The 26,779-nt window shown below is 47.4% G+C and overlaps 1 protein-coding gene across 2 annotated transcripts in view; it reads left to right on the forward strand.

The window, feature by feature from the left end:
- The first annotated feature begins 1,575 nt into the window (after nt 1-1,575).
- LOC114000743 (schwannomin-interacting protein 1) overlaps nt 1,576-26,779 on the forward strand; it is a 134,079-nt gene continuing 108,875 nt past the window's right edge. The window contains exon 1 of one of the 2 annotated variants that reach the window (XM_039389946.1): nt 1,576-1,745. In XM_039389946.1, the coding sequence (XP_039245880.1) occupies nt 1,737-1,745 (9 nt within the window). In that variant the 5' untranslated portion in view covers nt 1,576-1,736. Of the gene's footprint in view, nt 1,746-1,889; nt 2,007-26,779 lie in introns of those variants that run through there. The other variant, XM_039389945.1, reaches the window with a different exon arrangement.

The raw sequence follows: 26,779 nt of genomic DNA on the forward strand, positions 1-26,779 counted from the left end.
GGATCCAAAGGCCGTGGCATCGCTGCCATTGAGGATTTCTCTGCTTCTAAACATCCCCAAATATTTTGCTCTTTGCACAAAGCTCTTCCCCCTCCCTGGGCTTTGTGTCACTAATGAATTCCTGGTTGTTTGTTCCAGTTTGATTCCCTGCCCACACAGGGCTGGTTTATTCACAAACAGGGAAGGATCCCTCCAGTCATTCAGCTTTGCTCGACTCCTCACTCTCCTTTGTTGGCTAAATTAAAATCCACCCAAAGCTGCAGGATCCTCGCTTCCAGTTTGCAGAGCTGTAATTAGGAGGAGCTGTATTTATATTTATATTTACCCAGGCACTGCCTGAACTTGGAGCCCCATTTTCCAGGAGTGTGTTATCAGGGCAGCGAAGGAAAGCAGCTGAATTCAGCCCCTCAGTCACACAGTTTAACCCACACTGTGGGGAGCCTTTTTTTTTTTTTTTCCCCTTCCCTTTTCCTGCCAGGAAAGTGTTTATTTACAAATTTTCCCTGAGTTGACATTCCCTTTGCATCCATGGCTGGAAAACCTCTGAACACAGCAGACTGCACATCCCTGATGTGCTGGGGTTCAGTGGGAAGATTCAAAATTAAGCCTTTTCACTCCCAGCATTTCAAACCACCAATTTTTGCATGTTCTAGAAATTCAGATTTAGATACTTGCTTAGTGACCCTGTTTGCTGACACCATAGGCTTTGACCTATGAAAAATTTGGAATTATTAATATTTTTGTTTATTATCTTAACTCTGGGCTTGTTTATTTTCCCCTTATTGCCTGAAAAAGCATAAACATTTGGACAAGTTTAGTCTCAGCTCACTGACACTTTCACCACCTGCTTGAAATCATCTGAATTATCTCCATAAAACGCATTTCAGCTTCTTGGCAATAATAGAAAAAACCCTAAAGAAATTTGTTTATGTGCCTAAAGAGTGTTATAAAACCCTGGGAAGCCACTTTGAGACAGAATAGGAATTTGGGTTGCCACTGTGTGTGTGTCTGTGAGTGGGTTTAATACAATTTACAGCGAGTTGATGGAATGAGCTATTTGAAGTTTGTGCTGGCACCTTGTCTTTTATATATATACATATAAATAAAAAATGCATTATTTATATATATATAAATAAAAATACGTTATTTATATATATATAAATAAAAATACGTTATTTATATATAAATTAAAAATACATTATTTATATATATATAAATAAAATTTACATCAAGCTGATGGAATCAGCTATTTGAAGTTTGTGCTGGCAAATATATATATATAAACCGTGGAGATATATATATATATAATATATATGTATAGAATATATGTGTGTCTATGTGTGTCCATACCTACCACACGATTTAATTTTGGCTCCAGCATTGTTCCTGACCAAACGGGCTGCACGTCTTTGCCGCCTGTAAATCCAAGTTTCCCTTCATTCCCGCGGCTGCTGGGCTCGGAATGACAGCGAATCCATCCCTGCGCTGGAGAGTTGCCAGAAGTTTCTCATCTCGCTGGCTGTGGGCTGCGAGCTCCCGCTCTGGCTCTCTCATATTTATTTTTTTTTTTTAATTTTTTCCCCCCTCTTTGAGGTTTTTCTGGTGCCTCCAGAGCGAGCTCAACTCCGAGGTTCGCAGCTTCCCTCCCTCCCGCTATTCCAGCCTGGGAGCAGCCGGGAGCGCGTGGCCGTGGGATTCCTGCCTTCCTTCCCCGCGGGCGGCTCGGCAACTTCACCATGCGGCTGGTAAGGGATTTAATTCTCTAAATAAAGCCCTAAACCTCCCCCTCCGTGCAGCTTCGGGGGGTTTTGGGGAGCGCGGCTTCCTCGGAACTCCTTAAATCCGGGCTGCCGGGGGGCGGCGGAGCCCAGCGGGACATGGATGCTGTTTGTTTTACTCGCCAGCCAGGGATGCACGGGCTGATTTCCTTAAGGAATCGTGGATCAGGCAGCACTTTTTCCTTGAGGTTCGAACAAACGGAGCTTAGCAGATGCGATTCCTACCGTGTGAGTTTATCGGGGAAGCTGAGATGTGGGGCTGGGAGAGGGGAGAAGCATCTCCGTGTGGGGACAGTTTGGAGAAGATGCCTGGGAATTGGGAGGGCTGTGCCGAGCTCTGGCCACGCTGCCGTGCCGGGATTTCTCCGGGTTTAACAGCCTTTTGCCTTTTGCTCTGCAATTATCGGGGGCAAAACGTGGCTGCGGTTCGTGGGGTGACACCACGGGGGGCTCAGCCTCGAGATTCCGCAGGAATCCGAGCCCTGGAATAGCAGATCAATGCAGGGCTCCCGGAGGCAAGAGTTCAGCTGTTCGTGAGCAGGGAAAAGCTGCGGGCTGTGCCGAGAGCGGGGCTGGATCCCTATGAAGTCATCCAGGGAACGCGGCGGGACCAATCCGGGCTCCCACGGTGGGCAGGGGACTGAAGTCATTCAGCTCGGATTGATCGAGCCTTTATTTTTGGCGTTCCTGCCCCAGGAGTTGTAACAGGCAGAGATTCACAGATTTCCAGGCTGGTTTAGGAGCGAATCCTGTGTTCTCTCAGCAGAGCTTCCCTCAAGAGCAGCTCCCACAGGGTGTTCCTGGACATCCCAAACGGGGCACCCTCTCTGTCCGGGGCACAAACAGCCCACGAGGCTTTCCCAAACACTGCTTGGATGTGTCCACACCATTCCAAGGCTATCCAGCAGAACGTGATGGATGGAAATGGCTGGATGGAAACACCACAGGGTGGAAACTAAACCAGGGGGTTTATTAACTCCGAGGAGACAGAGCAGAGGAACAGGAGACACCACAGGGAGTTCCAGCTGGCTGGGAGTGTTTCTTCAGGCATTCCATGGGCAGGGATCCGACCCAGGGGGTGAGGATCCATCCTGCCCAGACAATCACTCCTCTTAACCCAGTGGGAAAGGAGGAGGAGGAGGTTTAGCATGTTGGTATTGATGGATCTGCCACTGCTCCCAGCTCTCGTGTGGGTGGGTGGAAAGAAGCAAATATTGAATTATCCTTTCGACAAAGCTGGAATTAATCTGAGCTTTTATGTTTTCCAGGACAACTTGTCAGACAATGTAAACTCATTTGCTAAATTGCACAGGAAAAAAAAAAAAAAGGCTGCTTTAGGAATACCTGATTTACCTAGAGCTGGATGTGTTTTCATTCCTTTTACTGCCTTGGTTCAAGTTTTTCAGCTTTCCAGTAGGTTGGAGGAGCTCCACAGGAGTCTTATAAATAAAAGAAATCCATAAAGAATTTCCCTGGGCAATGAGGTGCTGGGACTCACTTCATGTTCTCAGTGCAGCTCTGGAAAAGCCTCTGGCTTTGTGTCCAACACTTCCCCCCCTGCCTGCACTGTGCATTTCAAAGAACAGATAGAATGTGAGACCTTCCCTTGCTTTAAATCTCTGGCCTCTTAAAACTCCGGTTTTATGTCAGTTGAGGCCCCTGCAGGTTCTCACTCCTGCAGTTTGTGGACTCCTGCAATCTCAATAAAACCCAGGGGACCATTTCTATGCCCAAGGGCTAAATCCTTGATTTGTGTTCAGAAGCTTGTACAGACCTGAAACACGGGGCTGAGATCAAATGCAAGGCAGGTGTTTGTACTTACAGCAATTTCCCTGGATGCCACAGAAAATACAGTAGTAAATGACATATTGGTTGTGCTGTGCTCTCTGAAGGTGAAATTTTACTGTTTTGGGTACCTGTGGCTCTTAAGTGTCCTGATTTCAGCTGGGAAAACACACTAAACCAAATATTCAATTCTTTTGACATCTGAAAAACCTGCATTGTGACATCCTGGAGCACCAGGAAGGCCAGAATTGAGGTGGGCAGGAGATGTGGAACCCCCAGGTGTTGTCCCAGCTCACTGTGATGTCCCCTGAGCAGCAGGGGCTGGCACCTGAGTCCAAACTGCTCCTCTGCACCAGCCTGGATGAATAAATACAACGTGCACAACGTCCCACAGCTACCCCAGGGGTACCTGGGAATGCCCTGGGAAAAAAATAGGGATGTCTGGGGTTTAGCTGGAGTTTGGTCACGGGGTGAAGGCAGCTCTGCTTGGGCAAGATGTGGAGACAGTTTCATTTGGCAAGGTCAGAGAGTCTAAAAAGTGGTTTTGAGATGAAAAAAACCAGTGCTTGGGAAAATATCTATGAGGCAACAGTAATGATCAGCTCCTCTTCAGCACCTCTGTGAGGAGGGGAGTCAGCTGAGCTGAGACAACACTTCGTTTAAAGGGCTGGTAAAGGAGTGGAGCCCTCAAGTTGGCCTTAGGAAAACTGGGAATGGTGATAAATGGGTGTTGGGAGAACCAGGCAGACACTGAAATGGGCCATTAAATTGGAGTAGATGGTCCAGACTGAGCTGTGGGGAGACAAAGAGGAAAGGAGCTCCCAGCCCATGGTGCTGGGGGGGATTCTCCAGGCAGTCTGAGGATGGATTTAGTAACACCTGGAAGCAAGAGACCTGTTGGAGATGGTGTTTGACCCCAAGCATTGACTGTGACGATGCTCCTCAGTCACAGCCAGTCCTCCCCTGGCCAGGATGGCTCAGAGGAGCTGCTTCCTGGTGCTAAAAGCAAAATATATGTCATTTCTTAAATAGGAAAAATCAGGAATATGAACCACTCACCCACCTGAAACTGCTGCTTTCAAGGAGGGGAATCACACTGAATTATTTCTTGGGGTAGGAGAGCTGTAATGCATGAGATGATAAAGACACAATTATGCTGAATATAGGAAAATTTCCCTGTTGTAGGGTCTTTTTTTACAGCAGGCAAAAGAACCCCAACAGAGAGCCAAATGAAATTTTACTGCTTAAGCACTGAAAAAGAGCTGTTCCCAAATAAATACAGCACACATTACACTGGGTAACTGGATTCAGGTTTTTCTTAAAAGTCCCTATTGCCAGTCCGTGGCAAAAGAAATTCGTAGTAAAACTCGGGGTTATTTTCAGAATTCAATGAGGTGTTTAAATAGGACTGTTAAACTTGGAGTGTTTAAAACACCCATAAAATGTAGGTGTTCAACAGGACTATTAAATGCAAAGGTGCTTTTCAACAGCAGCCATGCCGTGCTGGTGAGGAATTAGGACAATAAAAGCAGGAGAACAGGGGGAACTTTTCCAGGAATTCCAGCCCAGGACTGAGAATATCACGTTGGATGCTCCGTGTGAGCCGCCGGATGTGGAGATTGGTGTCATCAACCCACCGTGGCCAATTTTAGGGACGTATCTGAAAACAGCTAAGCTCCTTAGGAGCAAAAGGATTTGCAGGAAGTGCTCCCGAGCCCTTCTCCTCCCAGCACGGCTGGAATTTCCCGAAAGGATTTGTACAAACACTTTGTAGGGTCGTCGCAATCCTCGGCGACACAAATCCCCCCTCCCTGCAGCTTCCCCTGCCCTTCCCACCCAGCCAACAGCCCGGGACAAGAACAAATTCCATGTGTTGGTGGTCTCTGGGTTGGTTTCCCTCCCAGAACGATCAGTTTTTCCAGGAATTTGGGGGTTTTATGGAGCACTCTCCTCTCAGTGCCACCTCGGTGCATCAGCCTAAAAGCAACCAGGTGTCTGCTGGAGGGTGTCTGTGGGAATCACTGTGATTGCTGCACCTGAAATCCCTGGAATTAGCCCCAGCCATGCTGGCTGAGGGGGGAGGAGGCCAATTCCCGAGGTGCTGGGATCTCCACCCCGGTGGGGTGGGAGCTGGAGCCTTTTAGAGCAGGGAGAGCCAGCTTTGCCTTTCCCCTGCCCCGTGTCTGAGCCGCCCTCTGTGCCCTCGGACCTGAGTGATGGTGGTGAAAAACAGGTAAGAAAGTGTTATTCCTCTTCTTGGGAGGGCTGGGAATGCGAGTGCAGAGGGATCTCCTGGAGCTGTTTGTCGTCCATATTTGCACCTTGAACGGAGGAGTGTTCAAACGTGTCGTGGGGGGAGCAAAATGTGGAATTTGCCCTGTGGAATAACCTGCAGGCTCTGGAGAGAGGTGGCTGCTCTTCCTCAGCCTCCATGGCTCCCATTGTCTCCGGAAAGCTGCCTTTCCCCCTGGCAAAGGTGACTGGGAATTGCAAAGTCTGTGGAGATGCTGCTGGGCAGAACCTGCTTCTCTGAGTAAGTCCCAACCACCCAAAGCTCTGGGACTCCCTGTGCTGGGTTTTGGGGCTGTGTCCTGAAGCTGAATTGTCCCTGGAACTCGAGTGTTGCCTTTGGTTGGGTGTCAGCAGGATGGACCTGACTTGGCCTTGGTTGTGTTGCTGCTTCCAGATTTAATGACTGTGTTTGAGCAGGTTTTTATCTGCTTTGTGCTGTTGTTCCCATGGTGCATTTGTCTCCCTGAAGAACAGGGTGGGAGATTTTCTTTGGGGTTGGGCATTTGTTAAACTCAGGAGGAAGCAATCTCTGAGCACAGACTGGAGAAATAAAATAACAATAATAATAATAAAGCAGCCCTTTGTTCACTGTCTCAAATGCACAGGAGCTGTTCTTTGGGGTGTGTTGGAAATGCTTCATGGCTGGTGTCAACTGCTCAGGACAGAACTGGGAGGGTGGGGAGGCCCTGGCACAGGTTGCCCAGAGGAGCTGTGGCTGCCCCTGGATCCCTGGGAGTGTCCAAGGTCAGGTTGGATGGGGCTTGGAGCAACCTGGGCTGGTGGAAGGTGTCCCTGCCCATGGCAGGGGGTGGAACTGGGTGGGCTTTAAGGTCCCTTCCAACCCAAACCAATCTAGGATTTTGTCATTCTGTGACAGAAGCTTTTGACTGTAGGAAATATAAACTATTCCTGGTCCAGTAGGAATGTTTTGAGAAGCTCCTCAGGAAAAGGTTGATACGTTTGCAAGAAACCCAAAGATGCCTTGTTTGGTTGGTTTTGTTGTGTGTTTTTTAAGAAAACCTACCAGATCATTTTGTAGCTTCTTCTGTACTGGCTTTCTTTAAGGCACAGAAACACCTTCATACAATACAAGAATACATCAAAAAATGCAGTTTCCTACACTTCAAAGCTCTGCTCCTTCTAAGAATGATCAGGAAAGAGGAAAATCCTTTTGGAGTGACCTTTTCCCTCCTATTTCCACGAGTCCTGCCATCCCTTCATCCCTGATAAGGAGTCCTCACTGCAGGGTGTTAATTTAGCCCATCTTGTTTATCCTTGCCGTGGTCCCACCTCCTGCAGCCCTGCCCTCCTGGCACATCCATCCCTGCCCTCCTGGCACATCCATCCCTGCCCTCCTGGCACATCCATCCCTGCCCTCCTGGCACATCCATCCCAGCCATTCCTGCCATCCATCCCAGCCATTCCTGCTGCACCCCAGGGAGCTGAGCCCGAGCTTTCTCTTGCCATCCCGGGCATCATCCCAGAAACATTAGGCTTGGCAATCTTTCAGCAGCAGTGGCTGGTGATCACAGGAGCTGCTGCCAACATTCCCTTGCCAGGGAGCAGCAGGAACAGCGGCCACACCTCGACAAAGGGCCTAATGAGCTGCATTCCCATCCCCTCAGGAACAGGGGATTCATCAGAGCAAAGCAAACCCAGCAGCCCTGGCACTTCCTTCCAGGGCCTTGGAAACATTCTGTTGTCTGGCTAGAGCAGTTTAGGATGAGCAGCCAGGACTGTGTTGGTGCTGGACCACCAGTCAGGCACTGGAGCTTGAGGGCTCATGGCTTTAATCTTTGGTTAAGGAACAGAAACATCTTTTATACAATCCTAGAATACATTAAAAAATGCAGCTCCCTACACCTTACAGCTCTGCTCCTGCTGAGAATGATCAGGAACGAGGAAAATCCTTTTGGAGTGACCCTTTTCCCCTCTGTTTCCCCAAGTCCTACCATAAGCTCATCCCTGACAGTGAGTCCTGACAGGATTCACTCAGGGATTTGCCATCTCTGCTGGTAAAATGGGATGTGGCCACCTCTGCCCACAGCCCACCTCGGGTAATGTAGGACAGGCTTTGATATTTCAACCAGGAAATAAATGACTCTTATTGAAAGCACAAGGAAAAAAACAATGTTTGGAATGGAAACTCAAGGGATGTGGAGATTAACTGGGCATCACATCCAGGAAAACACTGAAGGGCAACCAAGGACCAGCCTGTAAAACACTAAAGGGCAACCAGGGATGGTCTTGGTGGGCCCTTCCCATCCCTGAGCTGTGGTACCTGCTGGTGCAGGATGGGGTCACAGGGCCCTCTGTCCCCAGCTGGAGGATTTCCCTTTCCCTTTTGTTTTCCCATCCTTGTCCAGGATGGAGCTGCAGCTGCAAAGGTCAGACAGTGTCAGACGCTGGAGTCGGGGTTGTTATCCTTAGGAGAAAATTGCATCACTTCAGCTGATTCCCAATGGGCATTTCTGCCCTGGAAAATGCCCTCCCTGGGCTCTCCAGGAACACAGAGAGCACAGCTCGGAGAGCAGAGTCACTCCTGAGGCTTGGTGAGAGCTGGGGTTTGGTTAAACTCCATCCTAAAGCACAGGGAGGTGCAGCTGAGGAATGGTTGTACTGGAATGACCTTTCCTCAGAAAACCAGTCCTTGCTCTGTTCCCACAGAGCAGCTGTTTGCCAAAACATCATCCCTTCATTTGTCACCTTCATGGAGAGATGATGGAAAGACAACTGCTGTCAGCTGTCCCATCCCTGGGAGTGTTCAAGGCCAGGCTGGATGGGGCTTGGAGCAACCTGGGCCAGTGGAAGGTGTCCCTGCCCATGGCCGGGGTGGCACTGGGTGGGCTTTGAGGACCTTCCAGCCCAAACCAGTCTGCAATCTGTGAAAGCCCAGGAATTCAAATCTTTGGGACACAGTTGGAAGCTGTGGGGAAGGAGGTGTTTGGGAGCATTGCCTGGTCTGCAGGTGCCTGGTGGAGATGGTGACAGGCAGAGAAGCTTCTGGATTTTGTGGGTTCTGTTGATTTTGTTCCTTTTATTCCCCCCCCATCCTCCTGTCGAGGGTGGGTGAATGGATCATTCCCTTTTTGTGTGTTCCAGTCAGTCCAGAGCTTCCTCTGGAAAAATTCCTGCAGCAATCAGGATGTTGACAGCAGTGGTACAACCCAGCAAAGGTTGGCTCTTCTCTCTGGGAACTCTCAGGGTATTTTAAAGCCTGATGCAAAGTTCTTAATTCATCCTTTCCTTTCCTGTGACACTCCCTGTTGGAACATCCATTAGGAACAAACACAAACCCCTGATCAGTCCAAGTGAACACTTTTGGAAGTGCTGTAGTTAAAAAAATGTGACCTCAGCTCTTATTTCTCAAGCCAGGAGGTGTCTCTGGGGTGAATCCAAAGCAGGTTTTAGTGGAACTTCATCAAAAAAGGCCCTGAAAGAGCAAAACCTGAAAAGGGAAATATGGTTAAAATTGCATTTTTGCTTTGGTAGAGATTTTTGCATCAGGTCTGGTGGGCTTAGATCAGGTGGTGTCGATGCCTCAGTATTAGGAAGAACTTGCTGTTTGTTTTGCAGCTCCATTTTCTGCAGAAATGGTCTTGCTTCCCGTTTTTAATGAAAAAAATGTATTTCTGACCTTCTGTGTTTGCAGAGGAGAACTTGCAAACGTGAAACACAAATATTCACAGCTTTTAGAGTAACTCTTTTTTTTTTTTAATTGAGTTTTGTGACATTTGGTGCTTCGGTTCATGGATTTTGAATGATAATACAGCGGGTTTGAAGTATTTTGCAAATCACTGACACTGCAGCAGATTTTGTGAGTTAATCATAAATGGGATAAGCCACGTGAAAAACATCATATTTTACTTTTTAGAATTGAAGAATTATATGTTATGAATCCTGTTAGGAGAGATTTCCTCCCATCTCATAAATTACTTGGAGACTACTTAAGGAAAGAAGGAATAGGAAGTAAAATTGGAATGTTTGATGTTAGTTTTTCTCTATTTTTATCTTTCTCCTCACTTTTTATCTCCTTCCCATTCCGAGTCTTTCATGCAGTGACTGAGGACAGAGATCCCTGTCCTTTGTATGAAATGTAATAAATTATAAACTTATTTTTAACTATTTTTATCTTGCCTTACCATTGATTTACCAGCTTTATGTGTGTCTGCTGGCAATGTGCAGTCTGGAGGAGGTGAAAAAACCCCCCAAAACTTATGTTCTTATTTTAATTTTTATTTTTTAATAAATGTGCCCTCCCTGAAGCCCCAGGTGGGTAAATGGGGCAGAGGTGCCCCTGTCACAGTGGTGGCAGCAGGTCACTGATATCCTGCCAGGGGAAACCACCCACCTTGTGGTCCAGAGCCTCAGCTGGGAGTTCATCCTTCTGTGGTCACCTATCCATTGTTATCCTTTTATCCTGGATATCCCAACCTGCCTTTCCATTGGCAAGATCCTGCTGGGCCGTGTCTTCTCCTGAACTCAGGGGCTGCTGTGGGAGAGCTTTTCATGGGTTCTGTTGGAATTTCGTGCTCCTTTTCCAAGAGATGCCAATATTCAATCCCAGAAATCACTGTAATCTACGTAATCCATGGAGATGAGAAGTTTTTCCTCAGCCTGGCCACTCTGGTGGCTTCATCCAAGTGTCCCAGAACCACGTGGATGTGGCATTGAAGGACCTGCTTTACTGGTGGCCCTGGTGCTGCTGATTGATGGTTGGATTTGGTGACCTTAAAGGTCTTTTCCAACCTTAATCATTCCATGATTCCCAACCTGGGTCTAACCTCCCAGCTGCAGGAATGTTACCACAAGGTTTACATGTAAATCTTAATTACATTCTCCAGTGTCTCTTGCATTTCACTCGTTAATGACAAGTTTAATCTGCCCTTAATTTCACCCAAATTCAGCGTTTTTACAGTCTTCATTAGGTTTGACTTGCTGTTCATCTCATCTGCTGCTCATCTCTTTTCCCTACATAAATAATAAAAGTGCAGCTCTGGAGCTCTGGGAAGCTCCTTTCAAGCTGGGAAAGTTTTTGCTCATTTTGTCCCTGATAGTCAGGCAGGGAATTCATTGACATTCCATGGGAGCTCAGCTACCCCTCAGCTGCTGCCACTTTGTCCCTGCTTCAGAATATTATTTACATTTATTAAAAACAACACTTGGACAGTGTTCAACTCGGTTTATTTTAGAAGAAACAACACAAACAAGCTGCTTTCAGAAACACAGACCCTTCAGATGCGAGGGGGTTTTATTAACACTTAATGCTTTAAATCGCTTCAGTTAAGCTGAAGTGTTTTACGTGCTCCAAGGTGAAAAAATGAGCAGTTCTTTAAGGAACCTTTTGTTTAAATTGGTCTCTGCAGTTGTGCATGTCCTGTGGAATTCCTGCTTGCAGGGTGAGACTCGTTTTGGGCGATTCTGCATTTGTGCTCCATGGTCTTGGTTCCATAAAAGGTTCCTGGATTTTAGGCTTAGCTTAAAGAATTTCTTCTCCTCGAGCAGCAGCTCATTGTCAGAGGAAATTTGGTGCCAGCAGAGCTCCTGGGTGGGCAATTCTGATTTATGTGGGAATCAAAGTGGCAGTGCAGTGCTGTTCCCTCCCTTGGGAAGCGTCTCCCCCACAGTTCTCCCGGGATTCTGAGCGAGGGTCTCACTGGATGAACTGAAAGGCTCAAAGCTCTCGGTGCTGCTGCCCTGTGCTCCCTCCAGCTGGGCTGAACTTCAGAGCTCCCCTGGCTGGAGCTGCTGCAGGGCTTTGCTTCCCGTGGGAAGTGTCCGATTCCGACGTCGTTCAACTGGATTTTGTGGAATCATGGAATGGTTTGGGCTGGAAGGACCTTAAAGCCCATCCAGTCTCACCCCCTGCCGTGGGCAGGGACACCTTCCACTAGCCCAGGTTGCTCCAACCTGGCCTTGGACACTTCCAGGGATTTATACACTCGACCATTTGGGATTTATGTTTCCTTGGACCAAGCCTGGCTTAAAGTGCTCGTGCCAACAGCAACAGAGAGCTGGAGGGACCCTCAATCCCATCTCCACCAGCACCAAGACCATCAGGAAAGAGGCCTTTGGGCTCTCCATGTGCTGGGATGTGGGGAAAATGCCTTCCCTACATGTATTCTCCAAACAAGGAATTTGTTACTATTATTTTCTCCAGTCACAATTGTAAGAAAGGGTTTGTTGGGTTTTTTGGGGGTTAGGCTTTCAGATTTACTTTGAGAAGTGTCACCCATCACCCAGCTCACTCTCCAAGGGACATAAATCAGCCCCAGAAGAGGCAGAAGGTGCTTTCTAAGCTCAGCTCCTCTTGCTGCTTGTGCAGACTGAGAAAGGGGGGTTTGCCCTTGAAGTTCTGCAGGTGATTTTTTCGAACACAATCCAAGTGTGTAGTTAAAAATAATCCTCTCCTGTGTGGCTTTGGATGCTGCTCTGCTGTGGTTTTACATCTTCTCTTGTGATGGGCAGGAAAACCTGGCTGGGTGAGTGAGGGATCATCCTTTTGGCCCCTCTGGGAGCCTTTGTTTGGGTGGGGGAGGCTTTCAGGGAACCCATCACACCCCCACTGCTTCTGTTGTCTCCCACCTCCTTCCCCACTTTGCTCGGGAGAGAGAAACGTGATTTGATTCCAGTTATTTTGTCTGTTTATTTTGCTTTTCTAGCCTTGGATGAAAATTGTCAGTCAGGGCAAACATCATCTTCCAGACTCTGTTTCAAACATACAGTGAGGGTCGTTTCCTTAGGCAATACCATAGCAATTCCTTCTTTAGGTTGTTTTTTAAATAATATTTTATTTTAAATCCTTCCCAAAAGATCCTCAAGGCTGTAATTTCTCAGGAACCTGGAGTGTGTACCATTCTGCTTTTCTGGGTGCCTAAATTTTAGGGTAATATTTAACTAGTCTGTTTTTCCTCTCCCCAAAACATCCCAAACTTTTAGCCCCTCTTTTTTCCTTCTTTCCCTGGGAAATGCAGGAGGCCAACAGTGCCTGATGGGGCATTTTCCATCGAACAGCAAGGCTGTTGTGGTGCTTATTGATCCCAAACATCAGCGGGATCGCTTTGGAATTGGGATGGAAAATGTCCACTCACAAAGGCAGAGATGCCAAAACCGCCTGGGAGCTGCTGCTGGGGTTTAAGCTCAGCCTAAAGAGGATGGAACACGTGTGTAAGCCCATTTTTGGGTCAGTGTTTCAGCAACTGCTTAGATTTGTGTCAAACTCCCCATCCCAATAGTCACAAAAGTGGAATCTGCTTATACCTAAAAGCACAGACCCAAACTGTACTTTTAGAGTAACTTTTTTTTTTTTTTTTTTAATTGAGTTTTGTGACATTTGGTGCTTTGGTTCACAGATTTTAAATGATGATATAGTGGGTTTGAAGTATTTTGCAAGTCACTGACACTGCAGCAGATTTTGTAAGTTAATCATAAACGGTATAAACCATGTGAAGAACATCCTATTTTATTTTATTAACTAGGTAAAATTAAAGCAGAGTGTTCAAACTGAGCTGTGTGTCCCAGGCAGAAGGATTGATCTTGGATTACCCATTTACAAGCACTGCTGCTGATTGGAAATCATTCTCAGAGCTCAATGCAGCATCACAGGGAGTGTGTGACACAAAACACGAGTAATTTTAAACTGATTGTGACTTTGGGCAAAGTTATCTTTTGTGAAGTCTGGAAAACAAGGTAATCTCTGCCTTCCTCCAAGAAACAAAGCAGGTTAATGTCACTGGAGCAGGGGATTTAATGGCTGCTCTGCAATTTAAAAGCCACCTTCTCCGTGGGTTTATGATTGGAAGGGACATAATTAAAAGTAGAACAGAGGCCTGGGGATGATGGATGTGACCCCCCCATGGCTGCTGAGGAGCCTCTGGAATTTTTCCCTGGCAGAAGGTTGACAGGAGATTCACCATGAGGACAGAAAACATATTCACCCAGGGCTGGGGGAGGGGAGTCGCAGGGAAACCTGTCACTGGGAGAAGCCTCATGAATATTCTGACACAGATTTTAATTGAAACTCCGGGTTTAATTGGTGGAGAGCTTCGTGTTCACGTCCTGAGGTGATGGATGTGCCCCACCAGAGGGGGGTTCCCTGCCTGGAGATGAAGTGGCCCAAGACACCGAGTGCTCGTGGTGCCTGTCACAGCCCTAAAAATAACAGCATTAAGTAATTAAGTAATTCAGCATCTTACATTTATAAAAATGAGCCCTGCAGTGATCTCTGACAGGGTAAATTGTATTGTGCTCAGGGAGCCCAATCCAGTGGACAAGATTAATGGTCATGTAATGGGGAGAGAAGGCTGGAAACACATTTTCAGTACAGAAATTAAGAGGCATTAATTTAGACATAAGAGGCATAAATGTTTGAAGACATTGGCTGGCTCGGAGTGGTAACATATAATAACAGCACTTTTCAAGTTTATTACTGTTTGCAGTATCACAGATGGCTGCAAATTGTAGGGCTCTCTTCTATTGTGTCTTTCCCCTCTGCCAAATTAACAAAAGAATGTGAAATCTTGGCCAGCCTTAATGCAGTGCATATGTTAACCATGGCAATTGCCTCCTCGTGCCACTGAATTGATGGAAGCAAGACAAGATGTGGGGAAATGTGTGTGTTTTAGTTGGTACTGGGGCTTATTTTGGGATTCAGACTTATGTTCCCTGGAACAGGAATACGTTTGTGTTCTGTGTTTGCCAGCACATTTCTGGTCGGAGTGCTTTCGGGTTCCACTCGCTGCTGGGTGTATTTGGGGACAGAAACTTCTGTTCAGGATAAACTGGAGCTCTCTGGAAGGTGAACAGCTTCACATTTGGCGGGAGGCTCCTGTTTGGAGGGGCTGTGCCCCACCTGGCCCCGCGGACACACAGTTCTGAGGGATGTGTTGCTTTGGATCCCAGAGAGGTGACAGCCCTGATCTCAGCCTGCTGACTTGGGGAAGATAATCACTGATGGTGGATTTATTTCAGCCCACTTGGAGCACAGCCTTGTGTTTCTCCTCGTGGGAAAGCCCAGATGTGTCCCCAGCAGCTCTCCCTGACTCCGGAGCAGCCTCCCAGCTAAACCTGTGGATGGAGCTCCCTCCAACACAGCAGTGCTGCTGTTGGGAGCACATCCTGCTCTGAGTTATGGCCAGGAGGAAATAATTCCTTCATTCCAGCTCTCCCACCTGTGCCATTACTGAGCTGGGTCCTGCAGAGCCCCCTGGGATCCATCCCCCTGCCCGGGCACTGCCCGAGCTGGAAGGAAACCCGCAGGGTGTTGAGATGTAATTTATGCCAGTGAGCAGATTTAAATTATGGAAATCACTGTCTGCGCTGAATCTGCCATCTGGAAAAAGTTATGCATACAAAAATCTGTCGGGGCAATGCAGGGGACAAGGTATCACTGAAAGGGAGAAGGGCTGAGGGGGTAAAACCAACCTGCTGGGGGAAGATTTATTCACCTGCTCCAGCCCAGGGGTGAAGCTGCTGTTCTGTAATAAGCAGCTTAATGTAGTAGGGCTGAAACAATTTTTTAAAGCTGCTGTGGAGCCTGAGGGCTTCCTTGTTCTCAGGAGCAGGTGAAATGCAGGTTGGGATGTAAAGGAGGGGCAGGAGGGAAAGGGCATGTCCAGGGGGGCCAGTCAGCAATGCAGGGGTGGGGGCAGAGGAGATGAGGTCCGGCCTGAAAGGTTTGGGGCAGAGAAGTTCTGCAGCCATCCTACATGTGGTATTTTTGTAATAAAGGGGAATTGGAGGAGTAAAAGGCTACAGCATTTATTACCCCCCTGGTGTATATTTAGGCTGGATATCAGGAAATGGTTCACCCAGAGGCTGGTTGGGCACTGCCCAGCCTCCCCAGGGCAGTGGGCATGGCCCCAAGGCTGCCAGAGCTCCAGGAGGGTTTGGATGATGCTCTGAGGGACAGGGTGGGATTGCTGGGGTGTCTGTGCAGGGACAGGGGTTGGACTCATGATCCCTGTGTGTCCCTTCAAGCTCAGGATATTCCATCATTCTACATTAGCTGTCCTGGTGTCTCTTAGGTCAGAGCAGGCTTGTCTGATTCCTTCTTCCCAAAGCAAGAGGAATGTGCATCCTGGAGCTGCATCACCTGATGGAGCAGGTTTTGTGGGCAATAATCCCTTTGGGAGCAGGAATTGCCTTCCCTTCTGCCCCCAGGAGGTCCCAAGGTGAGACCTCTGCAGAGCCCCCCAACAGAAATCAGTATTAAAGGGTTAAGGACTTGTAGAACTGCCTGGAAAGGCAGTTTGTTCTTCACATGCTCCCAAACAGTAAAGGCTCTTGGTTTTTCACAAACCCATCACTCATTTCAGCTCAGCCTCTTCTGAGCTGCTCCAGTTTGGGGCAGCAGTAGCCCCTGGGTGCTGTGTCATCCATCCCGTGGTGTATCCGTGATGTTCCATAAAGCAGAGCAGTAATTACAGGATGCTTTGTGTCACATTTTATTCTCTGCTCCTGCAGAGCACGGGGAGCACCATTTCAGGGAGTTATAGCCCAGCCCAGTGCCTGCACACCCAGGAACTCTGTGGGTAATTTAAAACACTCCCAGTTGGAGCTGTCCCTGCTGCTCCTTAACAAGTGTGGCAGCTCCTGCTGCACTGCAGAAGGGAAACAAATGGTTCCCATTTCCACTGGAACCCCCCAGAGCCGCCTTACCGTGACAAACTATTGTCCCTGGGTTGTATTCCCAGGAGCCATTACCAGATCCTGTTTAGGAAGTGTAACATGATCTCATGTATTCCTAATTATTTGGGAGATGAAGGGATAAACACTTCCCAGAGCTATTTTTTTTGTTTCACGTACCATCCTCATAACTTGCAGAGCAGCTGGGAGTGCTTCCCCTCTTTGCTGTTTATTGCTGTTTATTGAACTGTTCCTTAATGAAGTGGATCAGAAACATTGAATATTGGGACACTGAGCTTTTACCTGGGGCTGGAGTTTGGATTAATAGTTTCAGGGAGTGGGTTGCTGGACAGTGGAGGAGCAGCATCATTCCCTGAGACAATAATGCTGGTTAAATTAAAGATTACAGAGCTGTGGAGGGAAGAGCTCTGAGCTTGGTGTCTCTGCAGCTTGTTTTTCACAGCATCCCCTCACTTCTTGGAGGCTCAGGGTGAGTGTTGCTGAGTTAATGGACTGGCAAAGCTGGGCTTTGTTTTGAGCCAGCTCAGTGTGGAAGCTTTGAAGGGCACATCAGCAGAGCCTGCTGTGGCAGGATAATGAGTGAGGGGACACATCCCCCCCGTGCTGGGAGTCACTCCCCCTTCCCTCAGCCTGGGCAGAGCGTGGCTGGGCTGGGAAAAGGACTAAAGGGATAATTCACTGCTTGTGGTGGAGTCCTGAATCTAGGCAGTAATTCCAGCTTGGACTGCCTGGTTCATCACCTTTGATCCCAATCCTGGACCAGCAGCAGTGCACTGCAGGGCCAATTAGGTGCCAGCAAAAGTCACATTCTTGGAGTGGTGTTTCCCCCTGGATCTGGGCTTAGGGCTGCTGGTGTTGTGTGCAGACAGGCACGTGCTCTGGTCACCAATTCCTCCACCATTAGTGAGGTTTGTGCTCTTTTTAAAAACAAACAAAAAACCATCCAACTTTCTTCATGGAGAAAAATCTGTGTCCTTGCAGACATTCCCAGAGGAAGGATGACAATGCCAGTGCTCAATGCACTGGACCCTTTAGGAATGTGCAGCTGGGAGGGATTGCTGCAGCACATCCTTTGCAGGGGGCATGAGCCCAACTCAGCACCCTCCTCTTAGTGCTCTGCCAGCACACAGGACAGCAGGGCAGGCTCCCCCTGAGAGCCCTGGGAGCTCAGCTGGCACAGACAGATGAATGCAAGTGGAAAATGAGGCCAAAATAAAGACATGTGTAAGGCTAAACTGTGAGCAGAGCAGTTTATCTGTGGGCCTGGTGGATCCTCTCTCCCTTGAAGTCCCCCCATAAGGTTTGAGGGTCTGGTTTCTGCCAGAAGTGTCCCTGGTGAGCCAGGGGTTCTGATTCAGTGCTGGAATGGACAGGGGAAATTCTGGGTGCTGCCAAATAGCAAATGAGACTGAACAATCCAAACTGCTTCATACCCCTAAAAATCCAAACCGTGGAACTGCTACAAGTGGATGGTTTGGTGCTCTGGAGTAAGAGTGAGCAGCCTGTTCTTCCAGCTGGGTCAGTCTCCAAGTCCTATCCAGGTGGTGCCCTCAGATATGTTTTGGGTATTATTTTCAAGCCCTACAATGTTTAAATGGAAGGATCTGATAGGATATGAGTGGAAAAGCTTGTTCTCCCTGAAGAATTAGTGGCAGAACAAACCTGCTCCATGAACAGGGCCATCGCTCCAGGGGGGCTCCCAAAGCCCAAACCTGAGATCCAGTTTTGGAGAACGGGCACCAACCTCCTGTGTGATGGCAAGGGAAGTAATGACTGCCATAGATACAGCAATTATTGATTAAGTGCATTGTGCTGCTCCTCTGTCTGCTGAAATTAGAAAGGGGAAACACGAGATTTAAATAGAAATCCATTCACTCCCTCAATAGCCTTTAGTGCCTCGCTGCTAAATTTAGTGATAATTAAGTTCTCTGGGCTCGTAATGATGTGGTTCTTTGTCCCAGTAGCTCTTTCCCAGTGGTCAGTCCTTGGGCAGGAACACAAGTGTTTCCCAGGATCAGCAGCATCATTCCTGTTATCCCATTGCACGGGGACTGCTCCAAAACAAAGACTGAGCCAAACCTTTGTTTCTTAGAGGGTTGAGGGTTCTTGATTAGGCAGGAAAACCTCCTTGAAAAATTGCTTTGTTTTCTTCTAAGCATCCAACAGGAAAAACTTCTAATAAATCCAAATGTTTGTGTAGCTCCTCGTGTTCTGCTGTGACAGCAAGAAATCCTAAGGAATTTGGACAGGAACCTTGACTGATGGGAGCCAGGCTTCAGTTTGTGCTTGGCTTTTAGAAACATATTTGGGCACTAAGCAAATCTTGGAAAAATGCTTCATCCCACTCGTGGTTGGTTTTTTTTGGCCGTGCTGGTGGAGGAGCAAAGTAAATCTTACTGACCTTGTGAGAAACCACCAGTACTCACAGGAGGGACCATCACAGGAGCACTTTGGGCTTTGGATTCTGCCTGCTCAGGAGATGTTGCTGGGCTGGAGGCACCTCTCTAATCCCTTAAACTGCCAGAGGGCAGGAGGAGATGGGATATTGGGAAGGAATTGTTGGCTGGGAGGGTGGGGAGGCCCTGGCACAGGTTACCCAGAGAAGCTGTGGCTGCCCCTGGATCCCTGGAAGTGTCCAAGGCCAGGATGGAGCAACCTGGGCTAGTGGAAGGTGTCCCTGCCCATGGCAGGGGTGGAACTGGATGAGCTTTAAGGTCCCTCCAGCCCAACCCAGCCTGGGATTCTCCAGCAGGAGAAGATGCTGAGGCTTGGGCTCCGAAGTTGCTTGGGTTGGGATGGCAGAGCTTTGGGGTCACAGTGCTTTTGTGTTTTGTGTTGGCTTCCTGTGCCTGTAAAAATGATTTCCCAGCAAGGAAGTGCTCAATGAACCACAGAACCACTTGATACTTCCAGGCTTAATTCCTAAGCTTAGGGCTTATGTTTCATGGTGGCTTGTGATGCTTTCCAAAGGAGGCTGAGGGAGAACTGTGTGCTCATAATGAACCCAGCCCATGCCCCTGTTTCACAGCAGAGAGCCCAGTACAGGATGGTTTCCCTTGGCATGGCTGGTACCTGCTGGTACCTGCCCATACACCCAAAACTGCCCCAGCAACGAAAGGATCTTTGCACTATTTCAAATGCTGAGCAGGGGCTGGCTCAGAGAGATCAGTCTTATCAACCTGACCTTTCCTTCCCACGGCCAAAGTTTATCTCCTTGTAAAGAGTTTGCTGGAGAAGCAGCGATTTGACCTTTCCCAGCTCCAGCAATCCATGATAAACGGGGCAGACGAACACCCAGTGCCAACATTTGCTTTCCTCTTTAAACCTGAAGCTCCAGATTGTGACAGATATATCCTGTTAATGCTGCAGTTGCCAGAGATACAACCACAGCATTAAGGCAGCAGCTTCAGCTTAACATTTATATAACATTTCACTGCAGCTCCCACCCTCACCTCACACACACACAAACTGAATCCTCAGGGATGCGACTCCTCGTGACTGTTTGACCTTTTCTGCAGCTTTTCAGCCAATAAAGTTCACTCCTGTGACCTTGTTGTAGCTTGGCAGTGGTTCTGTGTTGCTTTAGTGGTGTTCCTTGTGTTCTTGGAGTGTTATTGGTGAAAATGGGATGTTTTGCTCACAGGCTCAGCTGGGAAAGATCTTTGGGGGTAACAAGGGAACTTTCAGAATTGGAGGTGCTGTAGAAGCACCTTGAAAAGAAGAGCTGTCATCAGGCAGGTTCTTCCAGGTGGGAGCCCAAGGGCTCTGTCTCGCTTTGTAATGACAGAAAAATTCAAACGTCTGGGGAGTTGGGTCACAGTCCTTTCTGCCACTCAGATGGAGGAAGGGTGCAAGTGTTTCAAAGGAAGGGTTCTTGCTGTTGCTCTTCCTGGGCAGGTTCAGGTTGGACATCAGGAGGAATTTCTCCCTGGAAAGGGTGGTCAGGCACTGGCAGGGGCTGCCCAGGGAGGTTTGGAGTCCCCATCCCTGGAGGTGTCCCAGGAAGGCCTGGCCGTGGCACTCAGTGCTCTGGGCTGGGGGACAAGGTGGGCATCAGGCACAGGGGGGATCCATGGGCTGGGAGGGCTTTTCCAACCTCAGGGATTCTGGGACTCTATGGAAGAGTGGCTCTGCAGCTCCAGAACAATATTTTCTAACCCAGCTCAGTAAGACCCAGCACTGCTGATGCTGCCCTGGGGTTTCCAGGGGGTGAAGAGCTGTGTGGGCTTGGGTTTAGGTTTTTTAATTATTTCTATTTTTCTGAAGCCAGGCAAAAACTCCAGTTACCATTATCCCAATATTTCACCTTGCACAGCAGTGAAATGCCAGTCCCAGCTGCACAGGCTCCCTCAAAGCCCACAGAAATGTCTCCTGGACTCTCTGGCTTTGCCACTGGATCAAAGCCTTCACTCTGTGCCCATTGCCCAGCCAGGCTTCTCTTGGAGCCCCAATTAACAGGCTCATTAGTGGCAACAGAGACTGAGTTACTGATGATCCTCAGGTGCCTCTGTGCTGATCCTCTCATGCAGGGAATGAGGTGGGAAGTATTTACAAGGATATATTAAAGAACTAAATTTAAAAAATGAACTGTTTTCTGTCTCTGTGCTGGCTGTTGCTCAGACAGTACATCCCCAGGGGCTGCTGGTGGTGCCAGGGACAACATCCCCTGGGGTGGTGGCAAAGGAGGGGGGGAATCCTTGGTGCCCACCAGCAGCTCCAGCAGGTGTATCAAGGGCAGTTTTATTCCCAGACCAGCTCCCATCCATTGCTCCTGTTCCTGGTGGGATTTAAGGGTGAAGTCCAGACCCACAGCCCTGAAATGGTGCCAGACCTCGGTGTTTCAATGGTTTTACCTCCCCTGACTGACACCCTCTGGGGGTGGGCAGTGCATGAAGTTCTTTTCATGGAATCCCAGAATGGTTTGGCTTGGAAGGGACCTTAAAAATCACCTCGTTCCACCCCCCCTGCTGTGACAGGGACACCTTTCATTACACCAGGTTTTGTTTGTGAACGCTGTGATTTGGTATTTTCTCCTTTTTTTATTTTTATCTGATCTTGTGATGTCTGCGAGTTGGGGCCTTAATTTCCTGTCCTGTCTTTTAAATCTTCCTAAGAATGGATGTTTTCAGGAAACTGGGGCTATGAAAAGGCCCCTTCTGCACATTTTATCTGAATCAAACTTGCCTGAAAAGGCTCAGCTGGGCTTATTTGCTGTTAGGTTCTCAGCTGAGCAGCAGCAAGAGCAGTTTTATCTCTTAGGCAAAGCTTCACTTGTTAAAAACTTCAAGTAATTTCAGTCTGGTCAGATTGGGCAGTTCCACAAAGTCAGGTGGGGTTTTATCTCATTACTTTCTACTGGCACCTCAAATATTTATACATAAATAGAAGTATATGTATATATTTATCTATACATATTTATATATAAAATATATAAAAATATAAATGTATATTTATATTTATGAATATATATGCAAAAATATATAAAAATACATGTTTATATTTATGAATATATATATCCATATATATATATATATATATATACATGAGTGGCTCCATGGCAGGTTTCACTTCTAGCATAGTCTATAAAAATAAGTGTTGAGTCTGGGAGTTTTTTGTCTGCTTGGGCAGAAAAGCTTCAAGGAGGAAGAGCTTTTCCAGCTTTTCAGGATGGAGCAGCCACGGAAATAAAAAGCAACACGAATTTTATGAGGTGTTGAAGAAGCCTCCAAGATAAAGCTGTTGCAAGGTGAGGAGCAGGGTTAGGAGGACCTGGAGGCTTGGGAAGGAAAGATCAGTCTTAGTCTGTGATTAACTGATCCTGACTCTTGTTCTTTGGAGCAGCAAGGCTGCAAAATCAACCCTAAATTGCTCTGGAGACAATTCCATTTCCACTGGCCATTAAACAGCAGCACACAGATATTTTCTGATTAGCTGAACACACATTATCAGCTGTAGGTTGCTGTGAACGTTTCCTGCACGTGGCTCAGGGAGCTGAATTCCTGAGAGGAACCTGCTTTGCACCCTCTGAGGGGAGAAAACCAGCTCAGCAGAACTGTGGGGTTTTATTGTGCCAGTGGATCAACCAGACTGACACAGATCCTCCAGCTGCATTTTCCCATCCTGTTTAAACTGGCCTGAAATCTTGATTTATGACTCTGGGATCCAGTATCTTGTTTTCCTTTCCGTTTCCTTTCCATCTCCTGACTGTACACAATTCCAGAAGCAAAATTCAATTCACTTTTAAACAGGGAAAGTCAGGGGAGGTGTTTTTTTTTTCCCTTTTGTTTAATTCTACCAGGCTCAAAATGGAATATAAAGAGCTGGAATATTTTGACTATTTAATGTTTGAATGATCAAGAAATCCTTTTTGCCAGGTGTTTGAAGTCTCCATTTCTGTTAACACTCAAACATTTCTTTTAAATGCTGAGTGGAACAGAAACCTCTGCACAGATCAATGAATAACGAAGCAAGAGACCCTTTCTCCCTTTGGATTCTGAATTAGAACAGGTTTGATTAGTGGTAAACTTGCCATTAGAAAGTGCCAGGGTATGAAATGGCACGAGGTGACAAACCAGATATTCTTCTTTCCTTTGAACCACGCTCATAAAAATGGAGATGTCTCACTAGAATCTGGTTCCTGCACAAGCCTGTCCTGAGAAATGGACTTTTCTTTTCAGATGAGGTCAATAAGTACAGCTAATTACCCACTTTGAAGTTTCTCCTCTGGCTGATGCAGTGGCAGACAGCTTTGAAAATCAGGCTGGTGTTATCTGAAGGTTTGTTTACTGCCAGATCACCAGTCAATGAGCTGCCTGTTTTATCTGAATTTTTTTGTCCTTCATGACTTTTTCTCAGAAATGGGTGATTAGGGCATGGAAATGCTTCCTAGGGATGAGAAGTTGTTGGGTTAGTGAGGGTGGTTGGGTGTGAGAGTGGCCAAAGGAGCCTGTGAGCAGGCACTGAGTGAAGGTCGTCATGTGGAGTGGGAATGGATGAGGATGTGGGGGAAAATCTGCACTTCACGTGGGAAGGGCTGGGCTCTGAGCTGGTCATTGGCATGAGAGATGAGCCCTGGGAGAGAGATGTTGATGAAAATGTCAACCCAGTGCTTGGGAGGAGGGGGAAAAGGCAACACAATCCCGGTGACAATTGGTAAAATACTAGAGGAGAATGTCCTGGTGTTGTGCGGGTGTTCCTGGGCACGGTGGTGCTCCTGCTGCCCAGCAGGGAGAGCTGCAAACCCCCTCAGGGAAGGCAGCAAAGGAGCTCAGGTGTGGAGGAGCTGCTCTATGTGGATGAACAAATAGGAAGGTTTCCATCCCCAAAGGAAGGGTTTGGGCACTGGAGATGATTTATGGCCATGATTGAAGAGGGAAGGATGAGCAGCATCAACCTTTCACTGCCTCTGCCAGCACAGAACCCAGGGCACAGCCAGTGGCACTGGCAGGTACCTACTGCCAAGGGAGAACTGGGCACTGCCTCTTCCTTTGGTGTGTCCTGATCCAAGGGATTGTGGGGATGAGCTGCCCATATCCCCCCCAGAACTGCTTCTGCTGCTGTTCCACCCCCCTGGGAACACTCCAGCCTCACAAACCCCTTTAACTGTGCACTTTCTCTTCCCAAACCTGTTTGTTACTCAGGAATCTCATTCAGGGAAAAGAAACCAGTAAGGGTCAGACAAAAAAGTCATTAAACCACGATGTTTAGAACTGTGTTTAAAACGTGAAAGGGAAGTTCATTAATCTTCCTCCAAATTAATAAAGAAGTTTTCAACCAAAGGGTATCATAGCACGACAATCACTTTTTTTTTTTTATGGACAATTTAAAAGGAATTTGAAAATTGAGGCAGCTGATTCCATAACCAGAACATGGCTCTCTCTGGGCAGGGAGTTAAGATTTTTAGAGGTGAGACATTTTGGTCCATGTGAAAGTGCTAATTTAAGTAAGTGAAATCCTTTAGAGCATTCTAAGAACGAGATCAAGCCTTTCCAGCTGGCAATTCTAACTGTAAATATAAAGAATAGGCTTGTTTAGATGACTTGTTCACTGTCAGTTTGCTCAGCATTAAGACTTATTAAGAGGCAAGCACAGATAAGGCAGCTCTGGTAATCCAGGTGATAAATTATTGAAATTCCCATTAAAACCATGGAGCTAATATTTGGGATAATACAAGTGTGCTGGGGGAACTGTGACAGTAAAACCTTCATGGCAGGGATGCTGTGGCAGGTGTAGGTTGAGGAAAGTCAGCCAAACTCTTGAAGCCAAGGTCCTACAAGTTCCCAAGCCTTGGTGCCACAGGTGTCACCTCTGCTGGTGCAATCAGTGAATTTAAATTTTGGGAGTTAAGCAGCTGCTTGGGAATATTTTTATTTAATTCCCCCTGAAGTGCTGACGCTCCTCCAGCAAAACCTGAAGGCAGAAGCTGGACAAGCAGCTGGGTTGGCTTCTGGGAGAAGCAGGAAAGAGGAGCTGGAAGTGGTGACCAGTTGCTGTAGCCATGGGGAAGGTGTGGAGCAGGGCAGGAGCTCCCCAGCCTGAGGAAACCTTTCCTGTCACCCAACCACTTTGTCTGAAACCCCAGAAAATTCCCCCCGTGCATCGTTTGTGCCTGAGCAAAACCACTCCCCACAAGGTTGTTTTATCAACCTCGTAAATATTCACCATGACAACCCAGTTTCTAGAGCTGCAAGAAACTGTGAATTGATTTTGGGAATTAGTGTTGGTTATAATAATTGGAATGTGGAGCCCAAAAGTGTGAATAATTCCCGGAGGATTTGGATGCTCCGGTTATTTGTGGCTTGTTCTGAGCAAGGACCAGTTTTGCCACCCAACAGAAGGGAAGGGTTTCTGCTGCCCTTGCCCAGGTGTCCCTTCCAGAGGGTTAATTGCCATTGGAATGAAGAGGAATTTTGCCTTGCCAAGATCTGATCCAAGAACCACAAAGCAATTACATTGGGGAATCTCCCTTTTCCACGATATTGAAGAGAACAGAGCTTGATGATAATTTCTAGCAAGGTGATGCTCTATTAAAAAGTTTCCCTGCTTTTGGGACTCTTGGCCATGAAAACAGCCTTTCTCCATTAATTTTCATTAATGGAAGCAAGGCATGTGCAGCCAGAATGATACTTGGAGCTCTTTAATTCCCTGGTTTTTTCACTGTGCAGTGACAGTGCTGGAGTTCAAAAATTACATTTATCTTGGAATCTATCTGTGTCCTGGTGGGGAAATCTAAATTAGCACAAACCTTCATTTGTGTGAAAATATTTCTAGTTAGATGAAGGTTCACCTTCCTCACTATGGTGGGGGAGGAAAAATGATTTTCCAACGTGCTTTGGAGCCCTTGGCAGTGTCCTGGTTAGAAATGATCTGGAGTTTTAGTTGTGTGTGAGAAACCTTTTGGTTCCATTCACAGAAATTCCTCCCTGGGAGGGTGGGGAGGCCCTGGCACAGGTTGCCCAGAGAAGCTGTGGCTGCCCCAGCCCTGGGAGTGTCCAAGGCCAGGTTGGAGCAACCTGGGATTAGTGGAAGGTGTCTTTGCTCATGGCAGGGGGTAGAACTGGATGATCTTCATGGTCAGGGAAGGTTTAGATTGGATATTAGGGAATATTTCTTCATGGAAAGGGCTGTCCAGGGCGGATCCCCATCCCTGGAGGGATTTAAAAGCTCTCTAAATGTGGCCCTTGAGGACATGGGTTAGGGTGGCCTTGGCAGTGCTGGGTTAATGACTGGACTCAGTGACCTTAGAGGGCTTTTCCAAACTTAACAATTCCATGATTCCAAGCTGCAAATGTTTCTGCTAAAATGAGTGATTATTGCACAGTCTCACTCATAATTCTAAACACATGGAATTTCTCCACATATATATAAACATTGACTAAAAAACTGGGCTTTATTTTTCCTTTCCTCTCTCTTTTCACTTTATTGAGTGTTCAGAGGAGAATTCACAATGTGTAATAAAAAGCAGAACGTGAAATTCAGGATTCCCTTTTGGCAGAGCCCTCCCACCCTCCTAGGTGAGCTTTGTGAGCAGCTCCAGTTTTTAACCCAGGGAGGGCCCTGGAGTCCCGTGGATGGGCACAACTTCATCACAGTGACCCTCTGTGTAAAGTGAAGCTTAAATCATTGGTTTAAATCATTGGTTTAAACTCGCTCTTGGGTCTTGTTTCTGCTGCTAATTTCAATCTGCTGGTTTTTTGTGAGGTGTAGGTCAGGGGAGGAAGCTTGTTTTTAACGAATCACTTAATAGGAACGGGCTTCTGCTTTTCAGCAGGCAGGAA

The sequence above is a fragment of the Pipra filicauda genome, unplaced genomic scaffold, assembly GCF_003945595.2.
Source record: "Pipra filicauda isolate LSUMZ 115617 unplaced genomic scaffold, ASM394559v2 scaffold78_size3787270_pilon, whole genome shotgun sequence".
In the NCBI taxonomy this organism is placed as follows: domain Eukaryota; kingdom Metazoa; phylum Chordata; class Aves; order Passeriformes; family Pipridae; genus Pipra; species Pipra filicauda.